Here is a 25,968-nt window from a genome sequence, read left to right as displayed (position 1 = left end):
CATGACTCGTGTCCACGGAGGATAGTCAAATCCCAGAGGATGGTGGCAGGATTTTAAAAAGTAAATCCTGTGGTGATAAAAAAAAAAATGTACATACGATATTAAACTTTTAATTTGAGTGATAATTTGAATGACAGGTGTGTTTTGGGCCAAATGAGCTAGTAAAGACTCACATTAAACATTATAATAGATTCAGTAGGAATATATACATCCAAATGTATATAGTTGTGTATTTGAATATGTAACAACACCAGCTGTTGATACATACAACTCATTTTAAATTATAAAGCCATGTTAATGTATTCCTAAACAATACATGGAGTTTACATTGCTGAATTGTTGCATTAGATAGTTTCACGATGGATTATTCAGCAGAAATCATCATTATCACGTATTATCAATCTTGCAAACCAGTTTTAAACATATACAGCAAAATGCTATTACTATTCTGTATCTACATATATAATATCACAGATCTGTCCTGTCATTCTGTGACTGTGATTAACGCCCCCGGATTGGTTTAAGTGTGTCACGTGACCCCGAGCAAGCAGCCAACCAGAGGTGCGCCCCCCCAAACATGTACGCCCCCGGATTGGTTTAAGTGTGTCACGTGACCGCGAGCAACCATCCAAGCAGAGATGAGCCCCTCCCGAACATGTACGCCCCCCGATGCTGCCCTGAGGCAGAGCCGTGCTCGGGCCGCTACTGCCCTGAGGGAGATGGGTGAGGAGACAGGTGACAGGAGAAGGGTGAGTGAGAGTGAGGAGAAGGGTGAGAGTGAGTGAGGAGAAAGGTGATTGAGAATGGTGAGAGTGAGAAGGGTGAGTGAGAGTGAGGGGAAGGGTGAGTGAGAGTGAGAAGGGTGACAGTGAGAATGGTGAGAGTGAGGAGAAGGGTGAGTGACAGGAGAAGAGTGACAGGAGAAGGGTGAGTGAGCGTGAGGAGAAGGGTGAGTGACAGGAGGATGGTGAGGAGAAGAGTGAGTGAGAGTGGAGAATATATGTAATTTGTACGTGTTTATCTTAGGGATGATCCTTTGGTAGAATACTTCAATACAAAACTTCCATAAGTCGTTAACAAGTTTATATGCTTAACCCAGATATCATGGCACTTATGTATTTGTAATGAGAGTGCGCCACCTACAGGACGACCGGGGGGTTATTGCAGACACGTGCTATGTTGTCTCACATCCAATCAGTAAGGGGGATCCCATCTGGGTGAAAGGTAAATGGGTAGAGCTAGCGGGAAGCCTCGAGAGCCCTCTAAAATGTTCCGAGAGGGGCGTGGCTAGAGGCGGAGCTTAGCACCGCCGAGAGGGATATAAGCAGAAGCAGCAGAGGACTCTGGGTCGTCGGTGTGAAGAGCCTGGGTCCGAACGTCGTCACCACCTGCGCTACCACCCATCGGCCACGTGGCGGGCTCCACCAGCTGAGCCTCCCCTCTCTCCGACACGCCGTCAGCCAGCGGCGAGGTGGAGAAAGAGTGAGTGCCACGTCGGCGGGAGGCAAAGCGTGCGCCGCCGTCCCGGGAGCAAGAGAGAAGCCAGCCGCGCAGGGAGACACGTGCTGTACTGCAACTTGAGAATAAATACAACTGAAGTTTAACCCATGTCGGAGACGCTGATTACATATTGATAAGTGGATGTTAATAAAACATGCAACTAGTCGTAGTCAAAACCTTCTGTATTGTCATGTAACAATGTATCCGTTCACAAAAGTTAACATTTAAAATCGTGACGTTTAACAATATTCACATGCAGCGGTTGGCAATTTTACGTTTCAACTTTCCAGGCACTCGGGTTTGTTAATTCAGAGAGTGAAACAGCAAGGGACATTCTCGTCTCTTTGTCCTCTGTTTGCCTTCGGGTGCAGTGAGTTTATGGTGTTTTGCCATGGGTCCTCCCTTGCTCTCTCAGAAATTCCCTGAGTCACTTCTTGCCCATGGAAGAGTTATTCCTTTATGGCCTTTCATTAACGTTTCACCTTTTGCTACATGAGTTAGGTTTATTCCTGAGAAGCGAAATATTCGACGGCTTTAAGGCCTTCCTCAGCTCTGGTTATTCTCATCATGCCCATCTGATCAATGTCTCTTGTATTATGTTTACCCGTTTCTCATTATAGTGCTGTTTTGGCTTCGTCATCTGGTTTTCCCAAGCTTCAGCATGCAGGGAACGCATATTTGTCTCCAAGGAGCCATGATATAAAAATAGACAATATTACACTAACATTTTTTTGGAAGAGGCATATATACAACAGGTGTGGGAGCATGGCGCTGAGGTTTAGGAAACTGTAAGTCCCAGGCTTCTATGGTCTGGCCTTCCCATAAACAAAACACGAGGAATGGTAAGGGTGGTTGCTTACGCCTCCACCGACTATTAACACCAGTGGAGGGATGGAGGCAAGGCCGGTGAGTCAGATGCCTTCTATGACCTGTCACAAGTACTAGCTAAAGTCGCCCCTTGGGATGGAGTCATCCTGTCGGGTGACTTTAATGCCTGAGTGGGTCATGACACTGGCATCTGGGCCAAAGTGATTGGAAGGCATCGGCCAGAACAGCTCAATAACAACGGTAGGAGGCTGCTAGACTTCTATGCGGCACTCTGGGCTTACCAACACGCTGTTCCGGCATCGGCGCATCCACACAGCATCATGGATGCACACTGGGTCCAAGCAGGGACATCTGCTGGACTATATAGTAACAGAACACCGAATGCAAGCCCATGTCCTTGACACCAGGACCTACCGTTGAGGTGATCTGCCCGTTGACCATATGCTTGACATCTGTAAGATTTTCCACTCCGGTGGTGGGTGTCCATCTAGGACACCATTCAAAGCCACATTGGCCTGGTCTCAGCTAGCTGATGAACGTTGCAAGTTAGAATGTCATCATCTCTTGCAGGAGAATACAAGTTAGGAAGCATTAAAGTCAGAACACAGATCAGAACATTTAATAAAATGACTGCGTGTTGTCTTGGTGTGGTCTGGGACTGTTTTGTTGGTGTTTTACTGCCTTGCCCTAGCTTGCGTTCGGTATTGATACATCGGCAGGCATGTATGTACTCATTTAATTTGTACTTAGATACTATATTTATAGTCGTACATTTTTAGTGACTTGCATTACTTTTTTCTATTTTGTACTCCTAACAAAATTGTATTGCTTGTTGTAACTTGATCCGCCCCTGCTGGACATTTGTGAAAAAGACCAGAAACCTTCACATTACAGGCATCGCAGAGTCCAATTCCAGTTGCCTCCAGACACTCAGACCGCCACACGCAAGCCCGCACTTTGTTGAAGGAACTGGTTCCCAGAGAGTTGGCTGCAACAATCCAACGCAACCAATTTAACGGGGTTCAGGAGTTACATGAGGTGCATCCGAAGTCAACGCTACATATTGACAGAAATAATTGAATCACGCTCTATTGGGGGGCAGAGTGGTGCACCAGAATGTGTCTGGGATCGATTCCAGACTCGTGTGTTTTTTTGGGTGGGGTTGGCATGTACTCCCCTTGTTCTGCATGAGGGTGAGTGAGCGTGTGAGTGAGTGGAGTTGGAATGTACTCCCCTTGTTCTGCATGAGGGTGAGTGAGCATGTGAGTGAGTGGAGTAGGAATGTACTCCCCTTGTTCTGCATGAGGGTGAGTGAGCATGTGAGTGGAGTTAGAATGTACTCCCCTTGTTCTGCATGAGGGTGAGTGAGCATGTGAGTGAGTGGAGTAGGAATGTACTCCCCTTGTTCTGCATCAGGGTGAGTGAGCATGTGAGTGGAGTTGGAATGTACTCCCCTTGTTCTGCATGAGGGTGAGTGAGCATGTGAGTGAGTGGAGTTGGAATGTACTCCCCTTCTTCTGCATGAGGGTGAGTGAGCATGTGAGTGAGTGGAGTAGGAATGTACTCCCCTTGTTCTGCATGAGGGTGAGTGAGCGTGTGAGTGAGTGGAGTTGGAATGTACTCCCCTTCTTCTGCATGAGGGTGAGTGAGCGTGTGAGTGAGTGGAGTTGGAATGTACTCCCCTTGTTCTGCATGAGGGTGAGTGAGCGTGTGAGTGGAGTTGGAATGTACTCCCCTTGTTCTGCATGAGGGTGAGTGAGCATGTGAGTGAGTGGATTTGGAATGTACCGTGGCGAGGCCCTAATCCGCTGTGTACCAATGCTAATGATAACGAAAAAGGGATGGCTGCGGCAGGACTCTGGGTGCACGCCTCGCCGCTAAGGCTGTTTTTACTATGCACACGCTGTGTAAGTGCGCGCGAGTGCCAGCAAGTGGGCCCCACGCCGAAACCCTGCAGCCCCGCACACACCCTCTCATGCACACCGTCTCCCCACAAAAATCACAGACTCCACGCCGAGGCTCTACCCACACACACAGAAATGAACTAAAGTTTATTAACGGCACAAAAACCCGCTACCTGGAGGGGGAATATTTCGTGAGGAGAGCCTAGCCTAACTCTGCCTATGACCCCAGTTACACAAACGTCCTACCATGTACCTCGTAGCTGTTCTCACGGCATCGCACGGACGCTATGAGGGTCAGAGGGAGATGGACAAGCGAAATCCTTGCCTATCGCTGCCTCATAGCAGCACTCGCTGGCATCACATGGACGCTGCGAGCGGCTCGAGGAGGCAGGACCGCAGGCAGTGGGTCTGGATTGCCCGGAGGTTGAAGACAACTGCCCCAATCGTCCCGGGGCTCCTACCTTCATTCTCTAAACTTAAAAGGCCCAGGGTGGAATTGTACCGCGCGGCCAATCGCGCGCTTAACCTGCGCCGTCTAAATGGAGGGCCACGGGGTCTGCTGCCGCTCACCCATTGTCCTCCCGTGCTCATTAATTCTAACCCACTGGTCTGCTCTTCTGGCCAATTACTCCACACTCCGCCTATCCCAAGGTCGTGAGTAACTCATCGCGGTTGGTCCAGTGAACCTTTCCCTTCTGCGCCCATAAAATCTTCAGCCAATTTAGGGGCACCGCAGTGTAACCTGTCCTGTGGGGGGTCGGCCAATCTCCTGGCACCGGGAAAACTCTGTGCGGCAAGGCGTTTTCAGATTCATATATTCTTGTAACACACCAGAGAACACACACGGGAGAGAAACCCTTCAGGTGCACTCTGTGCGGGAAGGCGTTTACAGTTTCACCAAAGCTTAAAGTACACCAAAGGACACACACGGGAGAGAAACCCTTCAAGTGCAGTGTGTGCGTGAAGGCATTTGCACAGTCATCCGATCTTGTAAAACACCAGAGAACACACACAGGAGAGAAACCCTTCAAGTGTGCTCTGTGCGGGAAGCCGTTTGCAGATTCATCAAATCTTCGAAGACATCAGAGAACACAAAAGAATCACAAGGAGCAAAGTCGGAGTCTGAAATCAGCTTGTGAAAGTCAAAGTGCCGCAATGAGCCCATCCCTCATGAAACACGAACCGGAAGAAAATCCCAGCTTGGACACTTTTAAAGGTATAAAGGTGAAATATGAAGAGGTGATGGTGAAATGTGAAGATGAAGATTCATTTCCAGAATGAGACCTTCACATTGATGAAGGCAACGTGAAGCAGGTGGAGAATTCTGACTGAGGCAGAGCGAGGCAACTCCCAGCAGTTTGTGGAAGTGGAGGTGTGGGTGGACTTGCTTCTAGACAATACAAAGTCAAGTGGAGACCCGGTAGATGTGTAAGCTTGAGACGATGTCGCTACAATAGATGCACCTTTGTCACAGGCCTTTAATGACAGGAACGTGAAGTTGAACACTTTGTGGGCCCGTGGGTTGGGTAGATCTCTAACCAGGAACAAGAGCCAATAAGCTCCCAAGCATTCACTATGTTATCATAATAATTGATTTTACATGGTGCTTGGTTAATCCCCTCAGCAACTCGGAGATTTGTGTCGTACCTCGCCTGAAACACTCGAAGAGCATCCCCAAGTAGCAGCTGCCCCTGTGTGGCACAAGGTGGTGGCCCTGCACCAGCCTATATGTGGACAAGAGCCTGTCAGTAGGGGGCGATGATTGATGCGTCATCTCAGTTGTGCAGTTTGTAGGCAATCTTGATTCGAAGCTTCCGTGACTGCAGGAATCCACACTCTTGAGTTATTTCGATAAAGTCACCACGTGGGTAGAAACATAACAGATCACGGCGTTTAGATCACAACACAAGCAATCGTCATCAGGTGGGACAACCACAGCAAGAGAAACTGCTGAAGTAGTAGGCGCCTACTCCAGCAGTTTCTTCTTATTGCTGCTGTGCTTGTCCCACCTGATGACGATTGCTTGTGTTGCCATCGAAGTGCCGTGATCTATTATTTGTAGCGTAATGTTTAGAATTTGATACATTTTGACCCAGACGCCAGCATGCAACGGCCTACTCATTTTGAATGACGCAACAATAGTACGGTGTACATTCACTGTTAAGCAGACGGTGCGTATTTGTAAAATAACTTCTTGTTAATACGATGTAACGTGATGCAGTCAATTTCGCTGCAGTAATTCAATGTTGTTAATATGCCTGTCAATGATTTAGAATGAATACTTGTCTGATTGTGCGCGTGCATGTATCATTTTGTCTGAGGGTCACACATTGAATAAGTGATGTTAGGACAAAGTGTGTGTGTTTCGGAAGTAACCTGTACAGAGAACTCGGGTGAGACCCGTTGTTCTTGTGATACAGGTCAAAGGGTACTTTTGTGGTTCACGAAGCTTCTGCCTCTGGAGCAACTCATTGTCTTTGAAATAGGGAGCACGCTCAGATCATTCATCAGTTACAAGGCATACCACTTGAAAGTTAAACGTATAGGAGGAGATACATTCTCTACAACACGAATTGTAGTTTTGTCTTACGTGTTGACGTAGATTTTGTCTAAGACTATGAATGCTCCTTGCTGATTGACGTCTGGATGTTCGTTACCTATCGCTTGAAGCAAACCCCACTGCTGTTGTTGAGACGCTGTGCACCAATAAGGGTCCAACACATTGACGGCTTTCAGGCCAGGAAAGTCACAACATTTGCACACGAAGGACGCATTCACGCAAGTACCCCATGCTCCGTTTTGAAGTTTTAAAATGAAACATCTTTGAATTGTGTTGTGTTTTGAATTAGATGATTTTATTTCTTCATTAAAAGCTTGTATCAATTTACATCTGGAAGACTTCATTGAAAGGGACATTTCGTGTGAATTTTCTCTCGTCATTAAGTAGATGGCCTTGCCGGGGGTTCGGTTCAATGTGGACACAAACAGTGTACACACACACAGTGTATACACACACAGTTTATACACAGTGTACACACTGTATACACACAGTGTACACACACACACAGTGTACACACACACAGTATATTCACAGTGTACATACACAAACAGTGTACACACAGTGTACACACAAACAGTGTACACACACACTGTGCACATACAGTATACACACAGTATACACAAACTGTACACACACAATGTACACAGTGTACACACACAGTGTATACACATAGTTTACACACACACACTGTACACACAGTGTACACACACAGTGTATACACACACAGTGTACACACACAGTGTATGCACATAGTGTACACATACACACAGTGTACACACACAGTGTACACACACTGACACACACACAGTGACAGACGCACAGTGACACAGTGACACAACAACAATCGCCATTCGCAACTAAGTGGTGGTGACGTCACCACGACGCTTGTGCCAGGCACAGTGACACACACACAGTGACACAGTGACACACACACAGTGACACACACAGCGACACACAGAGCGACACACAGTGTACACACAATGTACACACACAGTGTACACACACACAGTGTACACACACACAGTGTACACACACAGTGTACACACACAATGTACACACACAGTGTATACACAGTGTACACACACAGTGGACACACAGTTTATACACACAGTGTACACACACACAGTGTACACACACAGTGTATACACATAGTGTACACACACACAGTGTACACACACAGTGTACACACACAGTGTATACACATAGTGTACACACATACACAGTGTACACACACACAGTGTATACACAGTGTACACACACAGGGTATACACAATGTACACACACAGTGTACACACAGTGTACATACAGTGTATACACACAGTGTACACACACAGGGTACACACACAGTGTATATATATACACACACACAGTGTACACACACGCAGTGGCACAGAGTTTATACACAGTGTACACACAGTGTACACATACACTGTACACACACAGTGTATACACACACAGTGTACACACACACAGTGTATACACACACAGTGTACACACACAGTGTACACACACAGTGTATACACAGTGTACACACACACAGTGTACACACACAGGGTATACACAGTGTACACACACAGGGTATACACAGTGTATACACACACAGTGTACACACGGTGTACATACAGTGTATACACAGTGTACACACACAGGGTACACACAGTGTACACACACAGTGACACACACACAGTGACACACAGTGACACACACAGTGACACACACAGCGACACAGTGACACAGTGTATACACATAGTGTACACACACACAGTGTACACACACACAGTGTACACACACACACAGTGTACACACACACAGTGTATACACAATAATGTCCACGTTGTTGCTGAGCTCACACACCCAAGGGAGGGAGCAATGGAAAATGAATCTAAATCAAATTAAACTCCAACTCTGTGACGTCACCACTCTGCATTACTTCATCGGTGTGAAACGCCAGGGGGAGGTGTACCTCGCTAGTGACGTCATGTCACCACGGTATTCACCCCTCCCCCGTCCACCGCGCTCTTGAGCGTGACGTCACCTCCGCTTGGGTCACTGCCTATATCGTTCCAGTGGCAATCCTTATTTGGGCAAAGCTACGCCCAATGACTGGTGGCTCATTAACATAATGTAGCCGTCGCGAGTTTATTGCGACGGGTTCAGCCTCATTAACATAATTTATTCAGTTAGAGAGCCGTTCGTGGGAGGGAAGTGACGTCATACTACTTCCTGTTGCGCGGGGTAACAGGAAGCTGCCGTGTGCGCGCTTGCACTGAAATCCGAGGTGAGAAATTCTCATCGTTGTGGTGGTTGTTGTTGTTGTTTACCAAGGTAGAGCCTCTCTCTCTCGTAGGGATATCAGTTGAGTAGCAGCGAGCATGGAAATCGATGTCCAGGTTGGAACTTTACAACGCGGGGCCTAGCCACGCGGGGCCTTGCCTCCTGCCCTCGCCTGATTGCGTTTGGTGGTGGTGTTGGTGGTGATATTGGTGGTGGTGATGTTGGTGGTGATGTTGGTGGTGGTGATGTTGGTGGTGATGTTGGTGGTGGTGGGGATGTTGGTGGTGATGTTGGTGGTGCTGGTGATGTTGGTGGTGGTGGGGATGTTAGTGGTGGTGATGTTGGTGGTGGTGATGTTGGTGGTGATGTTGGTGGTGGTGATGTTGGTGGTGATGTTGGTGGTGGTGGGGATGTTGGTGGTGATGTTGGTGGTGGTGATGTTGGTGGTGGTTATGGTGGTGGTGATGTTGGTGGTGGTGGTGATGTTGGTGGTGGTGGGGATGTTAGTGTTGGTGATGTTGGTGGTGGTGATGTTGGTGGTGGTGGTGGTGGGGATGTTGGTGGTGATGTTGGTGGTGGTGTTGTTGTTGGTGGTGATGGTGGTGGTGATGTTGGTGGTGGTGATGGTGCTGTTGGTGGTGGTGATGTTGGTGGTGGTGGGGATGTTGGTGGTGATGTTGGTGATGGTGGTGGTGATGTTGGTGGTGGTGATGTTGGTGTTGGTGGTGATGTTGGTGGTTGTGATGTTGGTGGTGATGTTGGTGGTGGTGGGGATGTTGGGGGTGATGTTGGTGGTGGTGATGGTGGTGGTGATGTTGGTGGTGATGTTGGTGGTGGTGGGGATGTTGGTGGTGATGTTGGTGGTGGTCGTGTTGGTGGTGATATTGGTGGTGGTGATGTTGGTGGTGATGTTGGTGGTGGTGATGTTGGTGGTGATGTTGGTGGTGGTGGGGATGTTGGTGGTGATGTTGGTGGTGGTGGTGATGTTGGTGGTGGTGGGGATGTTAGTGGTGGTGATGTTGGTGGTGATGTTGGTGGTGGTGATGGTGATGTTGGTGGTGGTGATGGTGCTGTTGGTGGTGGTGGTGGTGATGTTGGTGGTGGTGATGTTGGTGGTGGTGAGGATGTTAGTGGTGGTGATGTTGGTGGTAATGTTGGTGGTGTTGATGGTGATGTTGGTGGTGGTGATGGTGCTGTTGGTGGTGGTGGTGATGTTGGTGATGGTGATGTTTGTGGTGGTGATGTTGGTGGTGGTGATGGTGCTGTTGGTGGTGGTGATGTTGGTGGTGGTGGTGATGGTGGTGGTGATGTTGGTGGTGGTGGGGATGTTGGTGGTGATGTTGGTGGTGGTGATGGTGGTGATGTTGGTGGTGGTGGTGATGGTGGTGGTGATGTTGGTGGTGATGTTGGTGGTGGTGATGTTGGTGGTGATGTTGGTGGTGGTGGGGATGTTGGGGGTGATGTTGGTGGTGGTGATGGTGGTGGTGATGTTGGTGGTGATGTTGGTGGTGGTGGGGATGTTGGTGGTGATGTTGGTGGTGGTGTTGGTGGTGGTGGTGATGTTGGTGGTGGTGGTGATGTTGGTGGTGATGTTGGTGGTGGTGATGTTGGTGGTGATGTTGGTGGTGGTGGGGATGTTGGTGGTGATGTTGGTGATGTTGGTGGTGGTGATGGTGGTGGTGATGTTGGTGGTGGTGGTGATGTTGGTGGTGGTGGGGATGTTAGTGGTGGTGATGTTGGTGGTGGTGATGTTGGTGGTGGTGATGGTGGTGGTGGTGGGGATGTTGGTGGTGATGTTGGTGGTGTTGGTGGTGGTGGTGGTGATGTTGGTGGTGGTGGTGATGTTGGTGGTGGTGATGGTGCTGTTGGTGGTGGTGGTGATGTTGGTGGTGGTGATGTTGGTGATGTTGGTGGTGGTGGGGATGTTGGTGGTGATGTTGGTGGTGGTGATGGTGGTGGTGATGTTGGTGGTGGTGATGTTGGGGTTGGTGGTGATGTTGGTGGTGATGTTGGTGGTGGTGGGGATGTTGGGGGTGATGTTGGTGGTGGTGATGGTGGTGGTGATGTTGGTGGTGATGTTGGTGGTGGTGGGGATGTTGGTGGTGATGTTGGTGGTGTTGGTGGTGGTGGGGATGTTGGTGGTGATGTTGGTGGTGGTGATGTTGGTGGTGATGTTGGTGGTGCTGGGGATGTTGGTGGTGGTGGTGATGTTGGTGGTGGTGGGGATGTTAGTGGTGGTGATGTTGGTGGTGGTGGTGATGTTGGTGGTGATGTTGGTGGTGGTGGGGATGTTGGTGGTGATGTTGGTGGTGGTGGTGTTGGTGCTGATATTGGTGGTGGTGATGTTGGTGGTGATGTTGGTGGTGGTGATGTTGGTGGTGAGGTTGGTGGTGGTGGGGATGTTGGTGGTGATGTTGGTGGTGCTGGTGATGTTGGTGGTGGTGGGGATGTTAGTGGTGGTGATGTTGGTGGTGGTGATGTTGGTGGTGATGTTGCTGGTGGTGATGTTGGTGGTGATGTTGGTGGTGGTGGTGGTTGTGGTGTTGGTGGTGGTGGGTGGTGTGATGTTGGTGGTGGTGATGGTGGTGGTGATGTTGGTGGTGGTGATGTGGTGATGTGTGTGGATGTTGGTGGTGGTGATGTTGGTGGTGATGTTGGTGGTGGTGGGTGGTGGTGGTGATGTTGGTGGTGGTGTGTGTGGTGGGATGGGGTGTGATGGTGGTGGTGGTGGTGGAGGTTGGTGGTGGGGTGTGGTGGTGGTGGTGATGTTGGTGGTGGATGTTGGTGGTGGTGGATGTGTGGTGGTGATGTTGGTGGTGGTGGTGTTGGTGGTGATGTTGGTGGTGGTGTGGTGGTGATGTTGGTGGTGATGGTGGTGGTGGTGGTGGGGTGTGGGTGGTGGTGATGTTGGTGGTGGTGATGTTGGTGGTGATGTTGGTGGTGGTGATGTTGGTGGGTGTGGTGTGGTGGTGTGGTGGTGATTTGGTGGTGGTGGGAGGTGATGTTGGTGTGGTGATGTTGGTGGTGGTGATGTTGGTGGTGGGTAGTGCTGGTTGGTGGTGGTGTGGTGGTGGTGTGTGTGGGTGGTGTGTTGGGGGTGGTAGGTGATGTTTGGTGTGGTGATGTTGGTGGTGATGTTGCTGGTGGTGATGTTGGTGGTGATGTTGGTGGTGGTGGGGATGTTGGTGGTGATGTTGGTGGTGGTGATGTTGGTGGTGGTTATGGTGGTGGTGATGTTGGTGGTGGTGGTGATGTTGGTGGTGGTGGGGATGTTAGTGGTGGTGATGTTGGTGGTGGTGATGTTGGTGGTGGTGGGGATGTTGGTGGTGGTGGGGATGTTGGTGGTGATGTTGGTGGTGGTGATGGTGGTGGTGGTGATGTTGGTGGTGGTGGTGATGGTGGTGGTGATGTTGGTGGTGATGTTGGTGGTGGTGATGTTGGTGGTGATGTTGGTGGTGGTGGGGATGTTGGTGGTGATGTTGGTGGTGGTGATGGTGGTGGTGATGTTGGTGGTGATGTTGGTGGTGGTGGGGATGTTGGTGGTAATGTTGGTGGTGGTGTTGGTGGTGGTGGTGATGTTGGTGGTGGTGGTGATGTTGGTGGTGATGTTGGTGGTGGTGATGTTGGTGGTGATGTTGGTGGTGGTGGGGATGTTGGTGGTGATGTTGGTGATGTTGGTGGTGGTGATGGTGGTGGTGATGTTGGTGGTGGTGGTGATGTTGGTGGTGGTGGGGATGTTAGTGGTGGTGATGTTGGTGGTGGTGATGTTGGTGGTGGTGATGGTGGTGGTGGTGGGGATGTTGGTGGTGATGTTGGTGGTGTTGGTGGTGGTGGTGGTGATGTTGGTGGTGGTGGTGATGTTGGTGGTGGTGATGGTGCTGTTGGTGGTGGTGGTGATGTTGGTGGTGGTGGTGATGTTGGTGATGTTGGTGGTGGTGGGGATGTTGGTGGTGATGTTGGTGGTGGTGATGGTGGTGGTGATGTTGGTGGTGGTGATGTTGGTGTTGGTGGTGATGTTGGTGGTGATGTTGGTGGTGGTGGGGATGTTGGGGGTGATGTTGGTGGTGGTGATGGTGGTGGTGATGTTGGTGGTGATGTTGGTGGTGGTGGAGATGTTGGTGGTGATGTTGGTGGTGTTGGTGGTGGTGGGGATGTTGGTGGTGATGTTGGTGGTGGTGATGTTGGTGGTGATGTTGGTGGTGCTGGGGATGTTGGTGGTGATGTTGGTGGTGGTGGTGATGTTGGTGGTGGTGGGGATGTTAGTGGTGGTGATGTTGGTGGTGGTGGTGGTGATGTTGGTGGTGATGTTGGTGGTGGTGGGGATGTTGGTGGTGATGTTGGTGGTGGTGGTGTTGGTGGTGATATTGGTGGTGGTGATGTTGGTGGTGATGTTGGTGGTGGTGATGTTGGTGGTGATGTTGGTGGTGGTGGGGATGTTGGTGGTGATGTTGGTGGTGCTGGTGATGTTGGTGGTGGTGGGGATGTTAGTGGTGGTGATGTTGGTGGTGGTGATGTTGGTGGTGATGTTGCTGGTGGTGATGTTGGTGGTGATGTTGGTGGTGGTGGGGATGTTGGTGGTGATGTTGGTGGTGGTGATGTTGGTGGTGGTTATGGTGGTGGTGATGTTGGTGGTGATGTTGGTGGTGGTGGGGATGTTAGTGGTGGTGATGTTGGTGGTGGTGATGTTGGTGGTGGTGATGGTGGTGGTGGTGGGGATGTTGGTGGTGATGTTGGTGGTGGTGTTGTTGGTGGTGGTGGTGATGTTGGTGGTGGTGATGTTGGTGGTGGTGATGGTGCTGTTGGTGGTGGTGATGTTGGTGGTGGTGGGGATGTTGGTGGTGATGTTGGTGATGGTGGTGGTGATGTTGGTGGTGGTGATGTTGGTGTTGGTGGTGATGTTGGTGGTTGTGATGTTGGGTGGGGGGATGTTGGGGGTGATGTTGGTGGTGGTGATGGTGGTGGTGATGTGTTGGTGATGTTGGTGGTGGGGGGATGGGGGATGTTGGTGGTGTGTTGGTGGTGGTGTGTGGTGGTGTATGGTGGTGATGTGGGGGGGTGGTGGTGTGTTGGTGGTGATGTTGGTGGTGATGTTGGTGGTGGTGGTGATGTTGGTGGTGGTGGGGATGTTAGTGGTGGTGATGTTGGTGGTGATGTTGGTGGTGGTGATGGTGATGTTGGTGGTGGTGATGGTGCTGTTGGTGGTGGTGGTGGTGATGTTGGTGGTGGTGATGTTGGTGGTGGTGAGGATGTTAGTGGTGGTGATGTTGGTGGTGGTGGTAATGTTGGTGGTGTTGATGGTGATGTTGGTGGTGGTGATGGTGCTGTTGGTGGTGGTGGTGATGTTGGTGATGGTGATGTTTGTGGTGGTGATGTTGGTGGTGGTGATGGTGCTGTTGGTGGTGGTGATGTTGGTGGTGGTGGTGATGGTGGTGGTGATGTTGGTGGTGGTGGGGATGTTGGTGGTGATGTTGGTGGTGGTGATGGTGGTGGTGGTGATGTTGGTGGTGGTGGTGATGGTGGTGGTGATGTTGGTGGTGATGTTGGTGGTGGTGATGTTGGTGGTGATGTTGGTGGTGGTGTTGGTGGTGGCGGTGATGTTGGTGGTGGTGGTGATGTTGGTGGTGATGTTGGTGGTGGTGATGTTGGTGGTGATGTTGGTGGTGGTGGGGATGTTGGTGGTGATGTTGGTGATGTTGGTGGTGGTGATGGTGGTGGTGATGTTGGTGGTGGTGGTGATGTTGGTGGTGGTGGGGATGTTAGTGGTGGTGATGTTGTTGGTGGTGATGTTGGTGGTGGTGATGGTGGTGGTGGTGGGGATGTTGGTGGTGATGTTGGTGGTGTTGGTGGTGGTGGTGGTGATGTTGGTGGTGGTGGTGATGTTGGTGGTGGTGATGGTGCTGTTGGTGGTGATGTTGGTGGTGGTGGTGATGTTGGTGATGTTGGTGGTGGTGGGGATGTTGGTGGTGATGTTGGTGGTGGTGATGGTCATGGTGATGTTGGTGGTGGTGATGTTGGTGTTGGTGGTGATGTTGGTCGTGATGTTGGTGGTGGTGGGGATGTTGGGGGTGATGTTGGTGGTGGTGATGGTGGTGGTGATGTTGGTGGTGATGTTGGTGGTGGTGGGGATGTTGGTGGTGATGTTGGTGGTGGTGGTGTTGGTGGTGGTGGGGATGTTGGTGGTGATGTTGGTGGTGGTGATGTTGGTGGTGATGTTGGTGGTGCTGGGGATGTTGGTGGTGATGTTGGTGGTGGTGGTGATGTTGGTGGTGGTGGGGATGTTAGTGGTGGTGATGTTGGTGGTGGTGGTGATGTTGGTGGTGATGTTGGTGGTGGTGATGTTGGTGGTGATGTTGGTGGTGGTGGGGATGTTGGTGGTGATGTTGGTGGTGGTGATGGTGCTGTTGGTGGTGGTGGTGGTGATGTTGGTGGTGGTGATGTTGGTGGTGGTGAGGATGTTAGTGGTGGTGATGTTGGTGGTGGTGGTAATGTTGGTGGTGTTGATGGTGATGTTGGTGGTGGTGATGGTGCTGTTGGTGGTGGTGGTGATGTTGGTGATAGTGATGTTTGTGGTGGTGATGTTGGTGGTGGTGATGGTGCTGTTGGTGGTGGTGATGTTGGTGGTGGTGGTGATGGTGGTGGTGATGTTGGTGGTGGTGGGGATGTTGGTGGTGATGTTGGTGGTGGTGATGGTGGTGGTGGTGATGTTGGTGGTGGTGGTGATGGTGGTGGTGATGTTGGTGGTGATGTTGGTGGTGGTGATGTTGGTGGTGATGTTGGTGGTGGTGTTGGTGGTGGCGGTGATGTTGGTGGTGGTGGTGATGTTGGTGGTGATGTTGGTGGTGGTGATGTTGGTGGTGATGTTGGTGGTGGTGGGGATGTTGGTGGTGATGTTGGTGATGTTGGTGGTGGTGATGGTGGTGGTGATGTTGGTGGTGGTGGTGATGTTGGTGGTGGTGGGGATGTTAGTGGTGGTGATGTTGTTGGTGGTGATGTTGGTGGTGGTGATGGTGGTGGTGGTGGGGATGTTGGTGGTGATGTTGGTGGTGTTGGTGGTGGTGGTGGTGGTGATGTTGGTGGTGGTGGTGATGTTGGTGGTGGTGATGGTGCTGTTGGTGGTGATGTTGGTGGTGGTGGTGATGTTGGTGATGTTGGTGGTGGTGGGGATGTTGGTGGTGATGTTGGTGGTGGTGATGGTCATGGTGATGTTGGTGGTGGTGATGTTGGTGTTGGTGGTGATGTTGGTCGTGATGTTGGTGGTGGTGGGGATGTTGGGGGTGATGTTGGTGGTGGTGATGGTGGTGGTGATGTTGGTGGTGATGTTGGTGGTGGTGGGGATGTTGGTGGTGATGTTGGTGGTGGTGGTGTTGGTGGTGGTGGGGATGTTGGTGGTGATGTTGGTGGTGGTGATGTTGGTGGTGATGTTGGTGGTGCTGGGGATGTTGGTGGTGATGTTGGTGGTGGTGGTGATGTTGGTGGTGGTGGGGATGTTAGTGGTGGTGATGTTGGTGGTGGTGGTGATGTTGGTGGTGATGTTGGTGGTGGTGATGTTGGTGGTGATGTTGGTGGTGGTGGGGATGTTGGTGGTGATGTTGGTGGTGGTGGTGATGTTGGTGGTGGTTATGGTGGTGGTGATGTTGGTGGTGGTGGTGATGTTGGTGGTGGTGGGGATGTTAGTGGTGGTGATGTTGGTGGTGGTGATGTTGGTGGTGGTGGGGATGTTGGTGGTGATGTTGGTGGTGGTGGTGTCGGTGGTGGTGGTGGTGATGTTGGTGGTGGTGGTGGTGATGTTGGTGGTGGTGATGGTGCTGTTGGTGGTGGTGATGTTGGTGGTGGTGGTGATGTTGGTGATGTTGGTGGTGGTGGGGATGTTGGTGGTGATGTTGGTGGTGGTGATGGTGGTGGTGATGTTGGTGGTCGTGGTGATGTTGGTGTTGGTGGTGATGTTGGTGGTGGTGCTGTTGGTGGTGATGTTGGTGGTGCTGGGGATGTTGGTGGTGATGTTGGTGGTGGTGGTGATGTTGGTGGTGGTGGGGATGTTAGTGGTGGTGATGTTGGTGGTGATGTTGGTGGTGGTGATGGTGGTGGTGATGTTGGTGGTGATGTTGGTGGTGGTGGGGATGTTAGTGGTGGTGATGTTGGTGGTGGTGGTGATGTTGGTGGTGGTGATGGTGATGTTGGTGGTGGTGATGGTGCTGTTGGTGGTGGTGGTGATGTTGGTGGTGGTGATGTTGGTGGTGGTGAGGATGTTAGTGGTGGTGATGTTGGTGGTAATGTTGGTGGTGTTGATGGTGATGTTGGTGCTGTTGGTGGTGGTGATGTTGGTGATGTTTGTGGTGGTGATGTTGGTGGTGGTGATGGTGCTGTTGGTGGTGGTGATGTTGGTGGTGGTGGGGATGTTGGTGGTGATGTTGGTGGTGGTGGTGATGTTGGTGGTGGTGGGGATGTTAGTGGTGGTGATGTTGGTGGTGGTGGTGATGTTGGTGGTGATGTTGGTGGTGGTGATGTTGGTGGTGATGTTGGTGGTGGTGGGGATGTTGGTGGTGATGTTGGTGGTGGTGATGTTGGTGGTGGTTATGGTGATGTTGGTGGTGGTGGTGGTGATGTTGGTGGGGATGTTAGTGGTGGTGATGTTGGTGGTGGTGATGTTGGTGGTGGTGGTGGTGGTGGGGATGTTGGTGGTGATGTTGGTGGTGGTGGTGTTGGTGGTGGTGGTGATGTTGGTGGTGGTGGTGATGTTGGTGGTGGTGATGGTGCTGTTGGTGGTGGTGATGTTGGTGGTGGTGGTGATGTTGGTGATGTTGGTGGTGGTGGGGATGTTGGTGGTGGTGATGGTGGTGGTGATGTTGGTGGTGGTGGTGATGTTGGTGTTGGTGGTGATGTTGGTGGTTGTGATGTTGGTGGTGGTGGGGATGTTGGGGGTGATGTTGGTGGTGGTGGGGATGTTGGTGATGTTGTTGGTGGTCGTGTTGGTGGTGGTGGTGGTGATATTGGTGGTGGTGGTGATGTTGGTGGTGATGTTGGTGGTGGTGATGTTGGTGGTGATGTTGGTGGTGGTGGGGATGTTGGTGGTGATGTTGGTGGTGGTGGGGATGTTAGTGGTGGTGATGTTGGTGGTGGTGGTGATGTTGGTGGTGGTGATGGTGATGTTGGTGGTGGTGATGGTGCTGTTGGTGGTGGTGGTGATGTTGGTGGTGGTGATGTTGGTGGTGGTGAGGATGTTAGTGGTGGTGATGTTGGTGGTGGTGGTAATGTTGGTGGTGTTGATGGTGATGTTGGTGGTGATGATGGTGCTGTTGGTGGTGGTGGTGATGTTGGTGATGGTGATGTTTGTGGTGGTGATGTTGGTGGTGGTGATGTTGGTGGTGGTGATGGTGCTGTTGGTGGTGGTGATGTTGGTGGTGGTGGTGATGTTGGTGGTGGTGATGTTGGTGGTGGTGATGTTGGTGGTGGTGGGGATGTTGGTGGTGATGTTGGTGGTGGTGATGGTGGTGATGTTGGTGGTGGTGGTGGTGTTGGTGGTGGTGGTGATGTTGGTGGTGGTGATGTTGGTAGTGGTGATGTTGGTGGTGATGTTGGTGGTGGTGGGGATGTTGGTGGTGATGTTGGTGGTGGTGATGGTGGTAGTGATGTTGGTGGTGATGTTGGTGGTGGTGGGGATGTTGGTGGTGATGTTGGTGGTGGTGGTGTTGGTGGTGGTGATGTTGGTGGTGGTGGTGATGTTGGTGGTGATGTTGGTGGTGGTGATGTTGGTGGTGATGTTGGTGGTGGTGGGGATGTTGGTGGTGATGTTGGTGGTGGTGATGTTGGTGGTGGTGATGGTGGTGGTGATGTTGGTGGTGGTGGTGATGTTGGTGGTAGTGGGGATGTTAGTGGTGGTGATGTTGGTGGTGGTGGTGGTGATGTTGGTGGTGGTGATGTTGGTGGTGGTGATGGTGGTGGTGGTGGGGATGTTGGTGGTGATGTTGGTGGTGGTGGTGTTGGTAGTGGTGGTGGTGATGTTGGTGGTGGTGATGTTGGTGGTGGTGATGGTGCTGTTGGTGGTGGTGATGTTGGTGGTGGTGGTGATGTTGGTGATGTTGGTGGTGGTGGGAATGTTGGTGGTGATGTTGGTGGTGGTGATGGTGGTGGTGATGTTGGTGGTGGTGGTGGTGATGTTGGTGTTGGTGGTGATGTTGGTGGTGGTGATGTTGGTGGTGATGTTGGTGGTGGTGGGGATGTTGGGGGTGATGGTGGTGGTGATGGTGGTGGTGATGTTGGTGGTGATGTTGGTGGTGGTGGGGATGTTGGTGGTGATGTTGGTGGTGTTGGTGGTGATATTGGTGGTGGTGGTGATGTTGGTGGTGGTGATGTTGGTGGTGATGTTGGTGGTGGTGGGGATGTTGGTGGTGATGTTGGTGGTGGTGATGGTGGTGGTGATGTTGGTGGTGGTGGGGATGTTGGTGGTGGTCGGGATGTTAGTGGTGGTGGTGGTGGTGGTGATGTTGGTGGTGGTGATGTTGGTGGTGATGTTGGTGGTGGTGGTGATGTCGGTGGTGGTGATGTTGGTGGTGGTGATGGTGATGTTGGTGGTGGTGATGGTGCTGTTGGTGGTGGTGATGTTGGTGATGTTTGTGGTGGTGATGTTGGTGGTGGTGGTGATGTTGGTGGTGGTGATGTTGGTGGTGGTGATGGTGCTGTTGGTGGTGGTGATGTTGGTGGTGGTGATGCTGGTGGTGGTCATGGTGGTGGTGATGCTGGTGGTGGTGATGGTGGTGGTGATATTGGTGGTGATGGTGGTGGATGGAGCGTTTGTGTGAACTAACATAAATGATGGTGTCAAAAATCATTACGTGAAAGGATTTGGCCTTTAAAAGGTAGCAAAGCATTTATTTGCAAGGCAATTTCAACAAATTGCACGAACATGAACCATTCAAAAACGTGTCATAACGTGACTGATCAAACATCACGAAAACGTCTGAGGCCTGCGCCCAGAACAATTACCGCACTCCCGGTCAAAGTGCGCCGTCTAATCTGGGAAACGGGGGCATTACAGGAGCAAGGTAAAATTTAATTTAACAACAACATCAATAATAATATTTGGACAAGTTCGGCAGGCCGGATTAAAAAGCCCAACGGGCCGTCCTTTGCCCACGTCTGGCCCAACCCGTGTAGAGACGGAGCTACGGGATCGCTTCATGACGCAGGAGTGAAGTGTAACGTGGCCCTTGCAGTACCGAGAGCAACTAACAAGGGGGGTGCCCTTCACCCCGCAGCGGATAGACCACGGCTGAGACTGATGACGGACCGGTTGAGGGTCACGGCGTTCCTCTGAGGCCGAATGAATCAGCCTCGCCCCCCTCCGCTGCACTCCGGGCTCTCACGTGATGTATCCTGTACACAAATTGAACGTCTCTGAATGTAGATTGAACTGTCGCCGGTTCCAACGTGCAAGCCTCATCTCCCCTCTTACACCAGGCACCGCCTCCGTGCGCTCTGCGCTGCAGGAGCCGAAGCTTTCTGATCGAAGCGGCGAGTTGACCTTCTCCTTGTGTAGAGGTCAACCCTCGGTTCGTCTTTTGCTTCGCCTTCTCCTCTTGCTGCCTCCAAGATCTGGAACTTACTTCCCTCAACCATCTGTCCACGTCCAAGCTAAATACATTTCCTCCTCTTCTCTGCCTATGGCCGTCTCTCTCTTAAAATACCAGACAAATATCACGCCTCGTTGTTACCGGTTAGGTGCACGCGTCTGTTGTGGTATAGCGTCGTGAGATTCGGTTGCATGTAGATGCTCTCTAAATTAAAAATCGTGTTAACTTATTCTGTACAAGCTACACCACTGTCGTCATGTATAATTATCACACACACACACCATTCACGCTATTCGCCACCGCAGAGTTAATCGTGTAGGCAATGTCACAACAGTAGTGCAGCTACCGACCTACTCACCTACAAAGAGTGCAATATAGCTAGGAGCTGATATGATTAGTCGATTATGTGAATTGACTTATAACTTTTGTGTGCATGTATGTTGTTGAACTTCTTTCACGCTGTACGGTAGTTAACCGTGCCAATCAGAGATGTGGGGGAAGGACGAAAGACTAAACACAAAGCAGTTACATTTTGATTTAAAGCTTTCGTGACTGCAGAAATTCATATTCTTAGCTCTTTCGGTAAAGTCACGTTGAAGGGAAACAATAAAGTAATAAAATATATATAAAACAATAAAAATCATGATGACCGTTTGTGTTATGGTCGAAACGTCGTGAGAATTTTTATTGTGTTTTATATATTTTATTATTTTATTGTTGCCCTTCAACATGACTTTACCGAAAGAGCTTAGAACACAAAAAGCAGTTCTAAAGAAATGAGTTTTAAATCTAGATGTGAATGTGCATAGCTCCAGTGGCTTCCTAATATAGTAATAAAAAGTATTCCAGGCGGCTGCAGAAACACACCTGACAGCGTGCGACACCGTGACCGTCTTTGTTCGGTGGCTGAGCCAAAAGGCACTGCGAGGATGACCGCAGTTTGCGTGAAGGTTCCTTAACCAGAGGAACGCGTGGTCAGTAACTCGGGTGGATTAAAAAACAGCGACCGTTTCAGCGTCACGCTTCCCGAAGGTAGGAAACCCCCTACAAGCCACGCCCAGCATGATACAACTGATTATGCCGCGCCCATAACCTCCCATCCAGTGGCACATATGCGGACACATTTTAAAAAAAAACTAATTATTTTCCAATTTGTCGAGTAATGAAACCGATATATTTGGTTGAGTGATCGACGACTTGAGAAATATGATGATATCCCAGCTCTAATTATAACTGCGGTTATTTAAGAGATGGTCAAATCAAAATTCATCACCATAATTCATGACACATTTATAAATTCATATATATAAAATATTTTACTTAATTAAAACCATGCGATATAATTTATTTCGTTATTGAGCTGCGTGAATTGTAAAACATGCACTCCATTGATTTAAAATATCCATTTAAAAATTGTATCCTTTTAGCAACTTGATCAAAACCTATTTGCGATTTGGCATCTTCATGAGATCAAAGATGAATCGGCCCACTCTGAAACACAAGCAAAATGAATATCTGAATATGAATGGCGTGACCAAATAAAACATATGCTGGATCGTTTTGGTGAACGCTACACTAACAACAATAATCATTTCTATACAACGTCTGGCTCGCGTGATTACTCTGTGTGGTTCATAAGGTGGGGGGCGTGTGCTGCTTTGATGATGGCAATTCAACCCCAGACCCACCACCCTCCCCAACAACTCGCTCCAACCATTCTGCGGTCATGATTTGGGACTGTGCTTCCATTTGCAAGTAAACTCACATTTCAACAATGAGGGTTTGAAAGCATTAAGCATTAGCTCTGTCTGCATGTCTGCTCTGTTGTAAAGATGATCCAATATGAACACAATTGTAGTACAACAGCTCTGTTGCTGTTAGGGACCTAACAATGTTGAAAACTGGCCAAAATTGATTAAACGGCCCACTCATGGTCCAGAGCAGAACTCGGTACCACCTAAGGTAGCAAAACTTAAGTCGTACCCATTTATTTGGATGGAAAATGAAAGTAAATTACTTGATAGTCTCACTTATTGCATTTGTTTATCACTGGCCACGTAGAGAAATTGAAACTGCTCAATTTAGGCCACCTCACGTGGTACCGACAAAGGAGACATCTCATGGGCTATGAAAAAATATGAATAGGTTGTATCCTTTCTGGCAATAAAACAGATCTTAAGATTCATTGAAGAAGGTTTCTGTTTGGTGTTTGAACATCTAAACACCCGGTTTATTGCCAAAAAAGGATCAAATCTATTCTTATTTTGTCATACTTTGATACCGGCAAAACGGTCTCATTTTGAAGCGTCTCATGGACTATTGGATGGGGAGAAAAAAAACGGCGCTAAAAGTCAGTGCCGACCTCTCCTGTCGTGCCCAGTGATGTCATCACGGGCGAAGTTCACCGCGCGAAGTCAAACGCCGCTCGAAACGCAAACTCATCGCTCGGTGAACATTTCCGAGGACAAACAAACGCATGCCGGGAACCGTGTGAGTTTGTGTTTCTTGTTTCCTCTGCGCAATGTGGGGGAGGGCTTCATCGAGCAGTGGATTGACAAAAGCGCTGTATGCATACTGCACAGGCTACGCTAACGACACATTTAGGCCCATGGACAGAACAAACGCGTCTCTCTTTCTCCATCCGTCTCCACTCTCTCTCTCTTCCTCTCTTCACTGCTGGCCTGTAGGTTTGGGCCGAGCGAGTTCCTGCCGGGGATTTGGCTTTTCAGGAGCTGATTCCCCCCGTGGCTTTGTCGGCACGAGGCGACCGCGCGGAGTGTCAAGGGCTCCACCGGGCCCCAAGGCGCTGCCCCAGCACCACCGTAGTAGCCAAACCATCGGTGCTCGGCATGGCCTGCATGAAGGTCCTGCTGGACCTCATGTTGCGCACGGGGTACAGCATCGTCCAGGAGAGCAGACAGAGGAAGTTCGGACCGCCGCCCGACTGGCAGGGGCCCCCTCCCGCCCATGGCTGCGAGGTGTTTCTGGGGGGGATCCCGCGCGACCTCTACGAGGATGAGCTGGTGCCCGTGCTGGAGATGGTGGGGAAGCTCTACCAGCTCCGCCTCATGATGGATTATAGCGGAGAGACCCGCGGCTATGCGTTCGCTACCTATGCGACGCTCGCCCAAGCCACGGATGCCGTCAAGAAACTCAACAAATTCGAGATCCGTCCCGGACGCCGCATTGGAGTCCACTTCAGCGTGGACAATCGCCACCTCTTCATTGGGGCGCTGCCAAAGGACAAGAAGCGAGCGGAGGTGATGATGGCGATGAGCGGTGCCACGGAGGGCGTGGTGGACGTCACGATGAGCGTCTGTTACCGGGACAAAACCCTCAACCGAGGCTACGCGTTCATCGAGTACCGGAGCCATCATGCGGCCGCCATGGCCCGGCGGAAGCTCCTTCGAATCAACTTGCAGCTATGGGGCCGGACCATCAAGGTGGACTGGGCGTGGCCAGAGGCGTGGCTAGGCCCCGCCTCCGGCCACGCCCTCTCGTGAAACCTTGGAGCAGGTTACACGAGAGGGCGTGGCCAGAGGCGTGGCTAGGCCCCGCCTCCGGCCACGCCCTCTCGTGGAACCTTTTGAGCAGGTTACCGGAGTAACTCGGCTAGCCCCACCTGTTGCCTTTGCCCCAAATGCGCCTCCTTCCCTGATTGGTTGTTACCTCTGTGGCTGTACCTGTTAAGCCCTTGCCAGGCCAGCAGGTGTCACCCTGTCATGTCAGCAGGTGTCACCCTGTCATGTCAGCAGGTGTCACCCTGTGATGTCAGCAGGTGTCACCCTGTGATGTCAGCAGGTGTCACCCTGTGATGTCAGCAGGTGTCACCCTGTGATGTCAGCAGGTGTCACCCTGTCATGCAAGCAGGTGTCACCCTGTGATGTCAGCAGGTGTCACCCTGTGATGTCAGCAGGTGTCACCCTGTGATGTCAGCAGGTGTCACCCTGTGATGTCAGCAGGTGTTACCCCTTGTCATGTCAGCAGGTGTCACCCTGTGATGTCAGCAGGTGTCACCCTGTGATGTCAGCAGGTGTCACCCTGTGATGTCAGCAGGTGTCACCCTGTGATGTCAGCAGGTGTCACCCTGTGATGTCAGCAGGTGTCACCCTGTGATGTCAGCAGGTGTTACCCCATGTCATGTCAGCAGGTGTCACCCTGTCATGTCAGCAGGTGTCACCCTGTCATGTCAGCAGGTGTCACCCTGTGATGTCAGCAGGTGTCACCCTGTGATGTCAGCAGGTGTTACCCCATGTCATGTCAGCAGGTGTTACCCTGTGATGTCAGCAGGTGTCACCCTGTCATGTCAGCAGGTGTCACCCTGTCATGTCAGCAGGTGTCACCCTGTGATGTCAGCAGGTGTCACCCTGTGATGTCAGCAGGTGTCACCCTGTCATGTCAGCAGGTGTCACCCTGTCATGTCAGCAGGTGTCACCCTGTGATGTCAGCAGGTGTCACCCTGTGATGTCAGCAGGTGTTACCCTGTCATGTCAGCAGGTGTCACCCTGTGATGTCAGCAGGTGTCACCCTGTGATGTCAGCAGGTGTTACCCTGTCAGCAGGTGTCACCCTGTGATGTCAGCAGGTGTCACCCTGTGATGTCAGCAGGTGTTACCCTGTGATGTCAGCAGGTGTCACCCTGTCATGTCAGCAGGTGTCACCCTGTCATGTCAGCAGGTGTCACCCTGTGATGTCTGCAGGTGTCACCCTGTCATGTCAGCAGGTGTCACCCTGTCATGTCAGCAGGTGTCACCCTGTCATGTCATCAGGTGTCACCCTGTGATGTCAGCAGGTGTCACCCTGTGTTGTCAGCAGGTGTCATCCTGTCATTGCACTTTAATGAAAACCGACAACAGAATCCTTGAAGAAAAAACGAATTCAGGTGTTTGACATGTCGACGCCATTTCGTTTTGAAAATGTAGGGGAGAAAAATATATATTGTTCACATCGCATTCTGTTTTGTCAATAATCTCTGTAACCTGCACCTGCTCTGCAAGCCATGCATTAACCCCTTTCTGTCTCAATTTAATTCCCAGCATGCAATTCTCCAAGCCTCAGATTTTATAAAATCTTTCGCGCAACTTTAATCCTAGTAAATATATTTTTTTCTTTTAAAACACAAGCATTATATTTAGTCTATTGCATGGCTAAAGTATTCTAAGTAAAAATATCAATTGTATTAAACCAATGTTAGATCATCGCTATGATAAATATATTTCTACCCTACAATATACAAATCTACATTGTGCTAATGTTTCAATTCTACTTTTATTAACTTACAAATATAGTGTCTAGGACACATTTTCAAACAAATATTTTCATGTACCCAGACAATA

General features: G+C 50.6%; 1 protein-coding gene and 1 pseudogene across 1 annotated transcript; one reads left to right on the top strand and one right to left on the bottom strand.

Moving 5' to 3' along the window:
* Nucleotides 1-25: 25 nt before the first annotated feature.
* On the bottom strand, nucleotides 26-16,056 carry LOC142911176 (uncharacterized; the record flags this gene model as incomplete). The annotated part of the gene is made up of 3 exons (XM_076060281.1): nucleotides 26-67; nucleotides 14,458-14,963; nucleotides 15,687-16,056. Coding segments are annotated over 3 exons (918 nt in total), but the record flags the coding sequence as incomplete, so codon positions are not given.
* A 3,927-nt stretch (nucleotides 16,057-19,983) lies between these two features.
* Nucleotides 19,984-24,366, top strand: LOC116936984 (putative RNA-binding protein 46 pseudogene; annotated as a pseudogene).
* Nucleotides 24,367-25,968: the final 1,602 nt, after the last annotated feature.

The sequence above is a fragment of the Petromyzon marinus genome, unplaced genomic scaffold, assembly GCF_048934315.1.
Source record: "Petromyzon marinus isolate PM22_M1 ecotype Great Lakes invasive population unplaced genomic scaffold, UKy_Petmar_22M1.pri1.0 PM_G_Scaffold_17, whole genome shotgun sequence".
Lineage (NCBI taxonomy): Eukaryota > Metazoa > Chordata > Hyperoartia > Petromyzontiformes > Petromyzontidae > Petromyzon > Petromyzon marinus.
Note: the sequence above shows the minus strand (reverse complement) of the source record. Positions and strands in the feature narration are given on the sequence as shown.